The 13,051-nt window shown below is 49.8% G+C and overlaps 1 protein-coding gene across 12 annotated transcripts in view; it reads right to left on the bottom strand.

Moving 5' to 3' along the window:
- The window catches only part of OBSCN (obscurin, cytoskeletal calmodulin and titin-interacting RhoGEF), a 3,169,051-nt gene that overhangs the window by 2,258,972 nt on the left and 897,028 nt on the right, over positions 1-13,051 (bottom strand). For all 12 annotated transcript variants that reach the window (XM_069647058.1, XM_069647065.1, XM_069647061.1 and 9 more), the window contains one exon: positions 668-943. In XM_069647058.1, coding sequence (XP_069503159.1) covers positions 668-943 — 276 coding nt within the window. The remainder of the gene's footprint in view (positions 1-667; positions 944-13,051) is intronic.

The following is a 13,051-nucleotide window of genomic DNA, read 5'->3' as shown; positions in this document are numbered from 1 at the left end:
TAGCTCTCAACTCACACACTTTTGGCGAGTACCACCCTCCTTGCAATCAACTGACTCACCCGCCAAGTCCCCTATACGCCCATTCACTCCAATGGGCTCACAACCGCCACAAAATAAATGCAGTGTTTTCACCCGCCCTGGCAACACAAAAGGTTGAGAGCTATGCAACCCTCTCCATTCTCTATGCTGGCTAGGGCAGATGGGAGTCGTAGTGCAAAACATCTGGAGAACCAAACATTACAAATCCCTGCTGCCATTACATTTATGACGCCTGAGTACAAACAAGTACTGTTCCTGCGCTCCAAATAAACAAATAAATAACGTGAATGGAAATGTCTGACATAATCATATGTTTGATTATAACAATAAAGAAAATAGCATGTCGATTATTTCCGAGACTAATGAATGCTTTTGTGATCATACGGTTCGTATACTTTGTGCAGTTTACATTTCACGTACCCACTGACTTTTTGGGGCTTTTTTATGATTGATTTAAAATAAAAGCTGCTTTTCTCCTCATGTTCGCTAGTTTTCAACTTTCGTTGTATATTCAGGGCATAGAGATTTAGCCAAACCCAAATAATTACATGCATTAGGATAGAGTCATATGTCTCCAGGTCAGCGCTTCATGTGCAAGGGATCTGCTTCCTGTGACGCGCTTCCTTACCTTTCACCTGGACTTGGAATTCTTGCTTGTCACTTCCTATCTTGCAGGAGTATAACGCGCTGTCTCTGGAGTCTGCCGCTTTTACTACAAGTGTCCTGGAGGCTCCCTCGCTCTTGAACTCGTGCCTTTTCCCCGCTGTCACCTCCTCACCGTCCTTAAACCACTGGACTGTTGCTTTTTCGGGAGTGACCACTGTGGACAGAGTGATGTCTTCCTGCTCCTGAACAACAACGGTCTCCGTTTTGGCGGGCTTCTTTGCAAATTTGGCAACCGGTTCTGTATATAAACAGCAAAATGCATTAGGTACGAGGTGTTGTTAAAATAATAACAATGGAAATCATTTCGGAACAGAAGAACAAGTTATTTACCAACTGTAACGTTCTTTCGACTGGATGTTCCTCCCACGTATTCCTCATCTTGTGATAATTCGTTATCGCCAGCTTTGCTGCTTCGGATTTTTTTTTCGGCAGAGGGCGCTGTGCTCGAGGCCGTGGCATCCATTGTCCCTCGACGGGCTCAGTACCGTGTCGACGTCACTGATGGTATAAGTAGCTCGAGCCACGCCCGTTGGCTTCAGTTCTGTTTTTTCGAGGAAATACTCGTGGAACATCCAGCCGTATGCTGTGACTGATAGGCCCATTGTGAGAGGAAATTGTAAGAAAAAACATAAACTGTACTGCGGGGTAGGCTGGGAGGGTTGATGACGAATACGTGGGAGGAACATCCAGTCGAAAGAACGTTACAGTTGGTAAGTAACTTGTTCTTCGAATGGAATGTGTCCTCCCATGTATTCTTCATCTTGTGATAGACTCCCATAGCAGTAATCAATTTGGAGGTGGGAGTGCTAGTTTTTGTTTTCATGGACAGAGTGAAGTACCGGTCTGGCAAATAGCCCTCATTGAAGGAGTAGGCATCTAAGTAGTAATGCTTGTTAAAAGTATGCATTGATGCCCATGTTGCAGCCAAGCAAATATCTTTTGCAGGGACTCCCCTCTTCAAAGCCGCAGAAGTAGCCATTCCCCTAGTAGAGTGAGCACGTAGCCCATCATGTGGGTCTTTTCCTGCTAATCTGTAGCATTCCAATATAGCTAGAATGATCCAGCGGGATATAGTTTGTTTTGTCACCACTAACCCCAATTTACAACCTGTGTAACCCACAAAGAGTTGGTCATCTTGACGTAATTTTGTCATTCTTGAAATGTAAAAGCTGAGGGCCCACTTGGGGTCCAGTCTATGTAATCGCTCCTCTTCTTTTCCCAAATGAGGAGGAGGACAGAATGTTGGTAAAAAAAATTCTGTGACAAATGGAAGTCGTAAACTACTTTCGGTAAGAAAGATGGTTTAACTTGTAAAATGTGTTATATGGAGGTTTACATGAAAGAGCCTGTAGTTCACTAACCCTGCGGGCTGATGTTAATGCCACAAGAAGAAGTCTTTAGTGTTAAAAGCCTCAATGGACAGGAGTGCAGAGGCTCAAATGGTATACATGTCAGGAATTTAAGAACTAAATTTAAATTCCAAGTTGGAACATGAAATGGTATTGGTGGATATACATTTGTAAGTCCTTTCAGGAACTGTATTATTAATGGTATTTTAAAGTAAGAAACCTCTTCCGAGGAGCGCTTAAAAATGGACAGCGCAGCAAGATATCCTTTGATTGTGCCGATCTGGAGCCCCAGATTGGCCAGATGTAATAGAAAAGAAAGCACCATTGGTGTGCTACATTGAAAAGGGTCCACATCCCTATCTTTGCACCAGTTACTGAACTTATTCCAACAACACCGGTACAAGGATTTTGTTGCTGGCCTCCTGGCCAAAGAAAAATCTCCATTACGTCATCGGGAAGATCTCAATCCTTGTATCTCAACCTCTCAGAAACCATGCATGAAGGTTGAGTGTGTTGACCTCTGGATGGAGAACACAAACTTCCTCTTGCGAGAGAAGATCCTCTCTTTGTGGAAGACGTACTGGAGGGCAGATGGAAATGTCCAGAAGGTCCGGGTACCACGTCCTCCTGGCCAAATCCGGGGCAATTAGGATCATGGTTTTCCTGAACTTTCTCAACCTCCTGATTACTTGAAGAATCACAGGGACTGGAGGAAACGCGTACAGCAGGGGAAAATCGCAATCCACTACGAACGCGTCTCCTAGAGCTCCTCTCGGGGGAAATTCCCTTGAGCAATACTGATCGCACTTCCGGTTTACCGTGGTTTGCGAACAGATCCACTTGAGGGGTTCCCCAAAGGGCAAAGATCTCCAGAAGGACTTCCTGAGCTAGCTCCCACTCGTGGGAGACTGTGCTCTGCCTGCCCAGAGCGTCTGCCGCCGTGTTCTGCTCTCCGGCTAGGTGAACTGCCGATAGAGAGATCCTTCTTGTATCGCCCAGAACCAGAGCTGCATTGCCTCTGTGCACAGAGGTAGTGATCTTACGCCTCCTCTTTTGTTGACGTAGTACATGGCCACTGTGTTGTCTGTCATTATCAGGACATTCTTTCTCTGTACGGAGGGCAGGAAGGCCTTCAGCGGTAGTCTGATTGCCCTCTGCTCCAATAGGTTGATGTGTAGTTTGGACTCCGATGGAGACCAACGTCGGCTGATTGTCAGATCGTTGGTGTGAGCTCCCCACCCCGTGAGTGAGGCGTCCGTCACTACTGTTATCTCCGGCCATGGTTGCCAAAAAGATTCTCCTTTGAGGATGTTGTTGTTGCAAGCCCACCATGATAGATCCTGAGCAACTGCACTCAGGACTTGCAGAAGATCTGACATATTCCCTGAGAATTGGGACCACTGAGTTCTGAGGGCCCATTAGAGGGATCTCATTCTCAGTCTGGCCTCTGGCACCAGAAAAATGCAGGATGCCATGAGACCGAGCAACCTCAGAAAATTGAAGGCCGGTGGATGCTGGCCTTTCTGGAATTTTGTTGCCATCTGCTGGATGTGAAGAGCTCTCACCTCGGGCGGCGAGGCTTTGCCCAAAGAAGTGTCCAAGACTGCTCCGATAAACTGGAGTTGTTGAGATGGTATCATGTGGGACTTCTTGAAGTTGAGGGAAAAGCCCAGGTTGTGCAGGAAGTGGCAGGTGATCGACAGATGTTCCTGAGCTTGTTCTGGAGAACGTGCTCTGATCAGCCAGTCGTCCAGGTAGGGGTAGACGTGAATCCCCCCTCTCCTGAGACTCGCTGCCACTATTATCACCATCAGTTTGGTGAAAACCCTTGGAGCGGAGGTCAGCCCGAATGGGAGAACTCGAAACTGATAGTGAGAACCGCCAACTGCGAACCTCAGGTATTTTCTGTGCTTGGGATGGATTAACACATGAAAATAAGCATCCTGAAGGTCCAATGATACCAACCAGTCTTGGAGTTGGAGAGCCTGAAGGATCTGAGAAAGGGTTACCATCTTGAACTTGTCCTTTCTGAGGAACTTGTTCCATTTTCTTAAGTCTAAGATGGGTCTCAGTCCTCCGTCCTTCTTCGGGATGAGAAAATAAGGGGAGTACCAACCCTTCTTCCTCTCCGCTACAGGTACATGTTCTATTGCACCTTTCTCTAGCAGGGTTATAATTTCTTTGAAAAGGAGCGGGTCTGGAATTTTGGTAGAGCTGGCTCCCGGTGGATGATCGTGAGGTCTTTTTAGGAAGGGAAGGCAGTAACCTTGGGCTACTGTTTCCAGTGCCCAAGCTTCTGAAGTAATGCCTTGCCATTCTTTCAGATGCTGAGAGATTCTGCCTCCCACTGGTGTTTTGTATGATAAGACCTCAGAGAGATTTGGAGGTGGCTGCAGAAGCGGCTGAGGGTATAGATGCCGTTCCTGAAGATGGCTTTGTAGTCTTTCCTCGTCCACATGAGTGACATTCCTTTTGCCCCTTTGAAAAGCCTGTCCTCTTCCTCTACCAACAGAGGAGTAGTATCGAAAAGGACGACCCCTCCAGGAAAATAAGCCCGAATAAAGTTTCTGAGGCTGTTGCATGGAGGCACTAAGGGATTTAGCTGCCGCTTTCGAGTTCTGTAGTTTTTCTAGGCTCTCATCAGCCTTACTACCAAACAGCCTCGAGCCATCAAAGGGCATGTTGAGAAGTCTGGTCTGCATATCTGGTGCAAACCCCGACTTTCTCAACCACGCAAATCTGCGTAGCACTGTGCTTGATGCTATGGACCTGCTAATACTATCAGCAGTATCCAGTCCAGACTGGAGACATTCCCCCATTGCCTCCTTCCCGTCATTGATGATATTCAGGAAGCCTTCCCTTTCCTCGCCTTCCGGAATATGTTCAGCCGCCGCCGAAATGCATTCCCACAGGGTATGGGTGAACATGGCCAGGGTACAGGTGACATTGGTCGATTTCAAGGCCATGCTACCCGAAGTAAAAACTGTACGAGCCCAAGCATCAACCTTTTTATCCTCCCTGTCCGGAGGTATGGTTGGGTATGCTGTCTGCCTGGAAGTAGTAGCGGCCTGAATAACCAGACTTTCTGGCATAGGGTGTCTATTCAGGTATTCTGGATCAGAAGTAGAAGTTCTGTACTTCTTGGAAGATTGCTGTCTACTGCAGCAATGCTATCAGGATTTTCCCAGTTCCTTTCAACTGTCCTTTGGAGCGCCCTATGGAAAGGGAGAACTGGATCCTTCCGGGGTCCCCGGACTATAATGTCCATCATATTGTCTTGCTCAAAAGTAGGGGAGGCTCTTCCCCAACCCATATAATCAATCACCCTACTCATCAAATTCCTATACCCTGAGTCTGCATGTTCTGCAGGATCAGGTGCAGCAAACTCCAATTCAGGTGATGTGTCAACACCACTAGCAGAATGCAGAGTTTCACATAGGTCTCTTATTTTTGTTTCAGGGTTTATCAGTTCCTCTGGAACTTGTCTAGTACAATATTTTACTCCAAAAGGAGTGACATATTCATCCTCTGAGCCAGATTCTTCAAAAATTGAAGACATGGACCTAAAAAAGTCAGATTTGGGTAAAGGTGTAAACCTTCTCTATTCCTCCTGATTTTTCGGCGAAGGAATAGGTGTTTTCTTCGAAGGGGTCGAAGGAACCTTCGACACACTTGACGAAGCCTTCGATAAAGGCATTGAGGATAATATAGGCTTTGTTGTCGAAGCTGTCGGCGCCGATGGCGTCGACGAAGTTGCACTCGACTTCGACAATTTTTGCCTTTTATGAGGGATCGGAGAAACACTCGATCCTCGAGGATCTCTCGACGATTTGTCGACTTGAGTTTTATGGGTACTACTGGGTTTTACCGCCGTAGTTCCCGACTTCCCTGTGTCGTCCTGTGGAGCGACTGGGGTCTGGCTTTTCTGAGGTTTCTTTGAGGGGGTCGAGGCCGCGTTCTCAAAGACCTGCATCATTTTTCTTCTAAAGCTCTCCCATTTTGAAGGGGAATCCGATCTTGTTGGACATCGAACCAATTCCGTCAATGTATCGGATGATGACGAAGGAGATCTATGTCTCCTTTTTAGCTTTTTAGAAGACGAAGAAGATCGTCTCGACCTGCTACGAGATCGGGATCTCTTCTAATGTTTTTTATGACGTTACGATTCTATTGAAACGGACGATTTCTTATGTTTTTTTGACAAGGCTTTCGAAGAGCCCTTTGATGCCTCCCGCCCCACCGCTAACTTACTTTTCCTCTCACGGAGGGCCTTCTCCGTCATTGACTGACAGGAGCCACAGTCACCGGTTCGATGGTCTGAGCCCAGACACCAAAGACAGATATGGTGAGGATCGGTGATAGGCATCTTCGACCCGCAGTCAATACACTTCTTAAACCCAGTTTTGGGAGTCGAAGTGGTTGATGAATAAGACATTTTCTTGACAGAAAATCTCAAAGCGCGCCATTCACGAGAGCGAAGCAATCGGAAAAACGGAACTGAAGCCAACGGGCGCGGCTTGAGCTACTTATACCATCAGTGATGTCGACACGGTACGGAGCCCGTCGAGGGACAATCGACGCCACGGCCTCGAGCACAGCGCCCTCTGCCGAAAAAACATTTCCGAAGCAGCGAAGCTGGCGATAACGAATTATCACAAGATGAGGACTACGTGGGAGGACACAATCCATTCAAATGGTATAGTCTGTCAGGAGCTGATTCACAAAAGGACATCAGCACGTGAGCAGGCTTAGGACGTGGGTGTTGTGGGGGCCCACTATGGGCACCCAACGGCTCCCCTGAGTGCCATAGTCACCGGAACTCACAGGCCCAGTGCCTGTGGGGGTTGGTGACTGCCCTGGACATCCGGCAGGCCCCGTTGGTAGTACCGGACACCAGCACCAATGGGGGGTTGGAGGCATAGCCAGCCATGGCCCTGACCGTGCAGGCCTCTGCCACCATGCTGGCACGATGGTCCCACGGCATCGGGGCATGCAGGCCTGGGCCTCCCCCAAGAAAGGAGACACAGACTCAGTCGCTCCTCTTCTGGAGTCTGCAGCCGTTCTGTCGCACGTGCCTGAAGGGGCTCCTTTTATTAGCTTGGGCCATGACACAGTCATGGCCCATCTTAACGGGGCAATGCACGTGGGAGGGACACATCAAAGCCAGTCAAATAGCACAGCGAGAAGAGTGCTCGCTTTGGTATCCATGCAGAGCCTGCTTACGCAGGTTCGAATCCCGGCAGGGCCAGCCTTTCATCCTTCCAAGGTCGATAAATAAGAACCACACACCGTGGGTAATAATAAGCCGCGCTCAGATACCTGAGGGTTTGTAGCGCTATATAAATGCTAACTTATTATTATCCCCTGAAAGGGGCAATACACATGCAAGGGTCACACATAACACTCCTCCTTTTTCATAAGGAACAAAACAAACATTGCTGAGACATACATGCATCCCACCCGTTACAGAACGATAAAATACTTATCACTTTAGAACTTGCGGGGTAGACGGATAGTAGGATATGCCCCTGACACATACATAGCTAACTCAGATAGTTACAGACATAACACATACTACCCCATTCTAAACATACTCAGCGGGTGACAGTCGTGGTCCGGGAGCTGCCGGTGGAATGTAGGCAGTCCTACCACAGTTTACAAAACCCTTTATTAACCTGGGGTTCGGAACTCCAACTACTGAAAAAGACACCATGGTTGGCGGCTGGCACTATATGCACACCTCGCAACTGCGGGATCACAGCTCCACATTATTGTTCTTTACAGAGACCACTTTAAGCATGTAGCTACTATGCAGGTTCACAGCATCAAAACACACAAGATTACTGAGTCCTCTTTAAGCAATTGCAGGACTGCAGGAGACCAGTTCGTCTTCCATCAGTGTCCGTTCAGGAGTCACTTCCCGGGTCCAGGGCCATTGATGGTACAGTTCAAGGCCGGCAAAGCGCCACCTGACGGATACCAGGGGCCACATCGGCATAGTCCCTTGATGTACAGAGCAGAGCAGCGAGACGCAGGTCGCAGGGCGCCCAGGCTGCTCCATGTGCTGTTGATAGGGCACAGTGTTGTTGATAGGGCACGGGGTGACAGGACATCACTCACCCCGTCTTCGGGCGATGTTCCCCCTGTCTGGAGCGTCTCTTTCCTCAAGGAGCACAGGAGTGCGCACAAGCACTCATGATGATCTGCAACTAATTTCTTGACCGATGCACTGGTTCTTGGTGTTGGGGCCCAGGGCTCCCTGGTTCGTTGCTCGAACACAGGTTGTCGGCTGAACTCAGGGGTTCCGGCAGGTATCTCCCCATAGCCCCGTTTAGCCTGGTCTTTCGATGGCATGATGTGCTGGGTGTCATTAGCGACAGGCATCCAGGGTGTCTTCAGTGGCAGGCAGTCAGGGCCACTAGCATGGCAGGCAGGGTGACTCGTGTTCCGATGGCGCTGTGCCGGGAGATGATCACTTCTATGCTGGTTGGCCTTCCCTTTCGATTGCTGTTACAGTGCACCAGTTCTTGTCTGGCTGGCCACGCTGGGCTGGATTGGCGTCACAGGTGCGTGGTGGGAGCCACCCTCTCGGATCAAATAACAGTGCCTAGCGCCTCCTCCTCAAAGTTGAGGCCCCTCACTTTGCCCAGCCCAAAGCAGGCAGCATCACTTGCTCATTCGTACTGGTTGGGTGTGCGGTGCACAGAATGCAGGATGCCCTGGTGCTCATGGCAGTGAACCTTGAGGGGCATGAGGATGAAAGTCCCACATCGGCCACGGTGAGGCCGTTGTTGGTGCTGGGTCAACGCCATACTTCAGTTGCACAGGGCGGTCTTTGGTGCACAGGGTCATTTTTCCATCGCGTGCAGCATCTTGGGCATTGCACTGGTAGTGAGGTATACGCTGCGCAGAGTGCAGTGTGCTCACGTACCTTTAGCTTGGAGTTCTGATGTGGTGCTGGTACCTTAGCTCTGCACTGTGGCATGGGTTGACATGGAGTACGCGATTACTCACATTCCCCTGGATGGATCGGGCTCATCCCGGCCTGCCTTCCATGTTGGTGCCTGCATAGCAAACTTGCCTCCTCATTTCCGCTGTGATCTGGAGCACCTTATAGTTGCCCTCTCCCCCCTGCACACCTTCTGGGAGTATAGGGGTATGTTTGCCCTTGTTGTACTGCTCCAGACTGGAGCATGTCATCACTTTCCTGGCCAGTGGCAGGCATTCAGGGCCCCTGGGGGGCAGGCTGGGTGACTGCAGTGGCTCGGTGTTGGGGCCACCTAATAGGGCAGGCAGTCAGGGTGGCTTCCGTGGCATTGTGTTGGGCCACTTGTAAGACAAGGTCCTGAGGCCACTGCTCCTTGCGGGTATTGGGTTGGCCAGGATACGTGTGGTAGTGGGGGCACTGCTAACCCACCAATGAGGCCCTCTCGACATCTCAGGTGCGGGTATTGGGTTGGCCAGGATACATGTGGTAGTGGGGGCACTGCTAACCCACCAATGAGGCCCTCTCGACATCTGCCCCCCCAGGCAGGGGAGGGCACACCTCTTCCTTTCTGATCTGGCAGCAACCACTCTTCCTCCTTGATTGTGTGGCCACCAGACCACAGAGCTGATTTCCCCCTGCAGGGGCAGCATTTCTTTCACTGCTCCAGACCGGAGCACGTCCTTATATGGCCCGCCCCATGGCCCGGCTTTCGGAGGACCATGTGTTTTCCTTGCAAAAGCTCAGACACCGGAGCATTACGAACTATCACAGCCATGTGGCCCGGGCTTTTCAGAGGGCCATGCTTTCTTTGTTTCTGCTCCGGCAGGGAGCATGCATTTTTCCTTATTACTGCTCCTGCCGGAGCACAGTCACACTCACCGCCTGCGGCCCGGGATCTCGCAGGTGCTTTCTTCTTTTCCTTGCTCCTGGCCAGAGCTCTTCTATTGAGGTCACCGCCGGGCCCGGGATCATTGTGGGGGCTCCGGCGGCGGCACAACAGCAAACCGTGCTACCGCCTGTAAGGGGTAGGGCACCTGTCGTTCGCGCCGGACGCATGAGGTCGTCGGCTGGCCGGCAGCTGACTCCCTCTTTGTGGCTGCGGCCGCACCATTCTCTTTCCCACCCCACAGCGGATGATGCTGCTGGGGTTTGCAGGCAGGCTGCATCCCTGGACGCACGAGTGCCCTCGTTGGAGAGGGTTGCAGCCAGGGAGGGTAGCAGGCAGGACTCCTCTCTTTTCGCGGCAGATGCCGCTCATAAGCTCTCTCCTTTGCTTGCGGGAGTGCCTCTGGTGGGAAAACAGCACATCTCACCCCTGTCGGGACGTGTGACTTCTTGACATCTTCCGCAGCTGCGGCCGCTCATCTCATCCCCCCTGAGGGGGGCACAGTACCTTTTCTTGTGGCGGGGGGTGCAGGCATGCTCCAATCCCGGCCGCACGAGCACCCTCCTTTCAAAGGGCCGCAGCCAGGGCGAAGACATGCAGGACATACCCACTCTCTGTGGCGGTGGCCTGCCGCTCCTCCTCTCTTCTCCCTCCTCTCCCCTCCTATCAAGAGGGAGAAACCAATGGAGGGACAGGGACAGAGCGGAGGCAGCACGGGGCTCTTCTCTCCTCATCGCCATTGTTGTGGGGGCCCACTATGGACACCCAGCGGCCCGACACTCTACAGGCCCAGTGCCTGTGGGGGTTGGGGCCTGCCCTGGATATCCGGCAGGCCTCCTTGGTATTACCGGACATCAGCACCAATGGAAGGTAGGGGGCATTGCCAGCCGTGCCCCTGACCGTGAGGGCCTCTGCCACCGTGCTGGCAAGAGGGTCCCACAGCATCGGGGCATGCAGGCCTGGGCCTCCCCAAGAAAGGAGACACTGACTCAGTCGCTCCTCTTCTGGAGTCTGCAGCCGTTCTGTCGCACGTGCCTGCAGGGGCTCTTTTTATTAGCCTGGGCCATGACACAGTGATGGCCCATCTTAAAGGGGCAATACACGTGGGAGGGACACATCCCCTTAAAGGGGCAATACACATGGGAGGGTCACACATAACAGTGGGCCTTTTGGCTGCCTTGATTCACAAACGTTTATTCAAACTAGAATAATTTGCACTTCTTTCTCCTTTAGTGCTTCGGCTGCACGTGTACATTTCCCAACTAAAGTGATTTTATAACTTCTATAAATACTTCTTCACTTAGTTTTTTACACACGAACAAGAAAAAAAGAAAACACAGACTAGTCATCCAGAGATATCAACGCATCACAGTATCTGGTGAAAACAGAAATCCTAACATCACAAATACAACCATAATGCCGTAAGCATTGCAAGTTTCCAAATTTATGTTTCGTCTTACCCAACCCACTGGAAATTATTATAGGTTCATTCATAAAAAATAGGTATGGTCACAAGAGAGGATAAACACAGGTCTGGTCAAAGATGAATTTTAAATAAAAAGGATATTTGTGCTTTCCCTCTTTTATATCTTCTCTATTTTCTTACAAATAGAAAACTGAAGTATCCTTGTACTCAGGAATAGTCCAGAGCCTCAGGTGAACTTTCCAGGCGATTCCTTTATTTAAGGTACAATAACAAGTAAGAACTATATACAAGGAACACCCACCAGTGCCCACCACACCCGGATAACTGATCTCCATTGGTCGTGGGTGGAACACAGGTGAGATACGCATTCCCAAATGACATCACATACACTCTCACATTCACACACTCAGCAACACATAAACAGGGGTAAGACCAGGGAGGATCAACATGCTATAAAAACATGACAGTTTTGCTGATCCAGGTGCTCCCTCTCACCCCCCACACCACCCGCCCCCATGCTATCAATCACATCCTCCCACATTGCCTCCTTGGCTTCCCTTCTTAATTGAAATATGTATGACATGATTCCTATTAGCAAACACCCAGTGTACTCACACTCAGAGCTCAAGTCCTTCAATCTCCCTACCTACTCAATGCACTGAAAAGGAGTCCAACGATGTAAGCTTACACAACGATGCCAGATTTGACATAATTGTATTTCTGATGCTTGTATCTGCTTAGATTCACATGCTATGCATAGGCCAACATCTAGTGGAAGCTGCAGAGTATTACAGTTGTTGTTTTTGAAACTCGAAAAGGGACGTCGACAGGGAGTCCAAGTAATACTATCCCTAGTCTGACGTCCACTGTACCCATGGTCCTTCACGCGTCGAGGTCCTTCAAATTGTTATGTTTCTGACATGAGGTTGCATGAAGTGTAGCGTGAGTACAGGTGTATTAAGGCAGATATGTATCAGATAAAGCTCTGAAAAACATCTATGCACCTTCTACTCCAAGGGGAGGAAGGGTGGGCGCATGTGAATCTAAGCAGATACAAGCATCAGAAATACGATTATGGTGAGTAATGTATCCCTTCTGAGGCTTGTGGAATCTGCTTAGATCACATGCTATGCATAGATTAGCGAGCAGCGTTAGGAGAGGGAGGTGGGTTGTGAGAAAGTCCAGAGGCAAATAGATGTTTGCAAACCGCTTGTCCCACCTCAGTATCTGCTTTAGAGTGTGTGTCAATGCAGTAGTGCTGAGTGAAAGTGTGTACTGAGTTCCATGTAGCTGCTTTGCAAATGGCGTCCAGTGGGACGTTTGCGATGAAGGCCTGAGTAGCTCCTGCACCCCTCGTGGAGTGAGCTCTTGGTGTGACAGGCAGTGTCTTGCTTGTAAAGAGTAGCAGAGCTGTATGCATCTGACTATCTATCTGGAGATGGAATTTTTGGAAATGCAGTCTCTTTCTCTGCCTGGTGCTACGGAGACAGTTGGTCTGTTTTCCTGAGCGATCTGGTCTTGTTTACATAGTAAATGACTGCCCTCCTTACATCTAGTGTATGGAGTTTTTTCTCAGCTGAGCTTGTTGGGTTATGAAAGAAGGCCCGTAGCTCAATGGATTGGTTTACGTGAAATCTTGAAATAAACTTAGGTGAAAACCTAGGGTGTGTTCTCAATACCAATTTGTCCTTGTGGAT

Source organism: Ambystoma mexicanum, chromosome 2q, assembly GCF_040938575.1.
Source record: "Ambystoma mexicanum isolate Mex_15411 chromosome 2q, UKY_AmexF1_1, whole genome shotgun sequence".
NCBI lineage: Eukaryota > Metazoa > Chordata > Amphibia > Caudata > Ambystomatidae > Ambystoma > Ambystoma mexicanum.
Note: the sequence above shows the minus strand (reverse complement) of the source record. Positions and strands in the feature narration are given on the sequence as shown.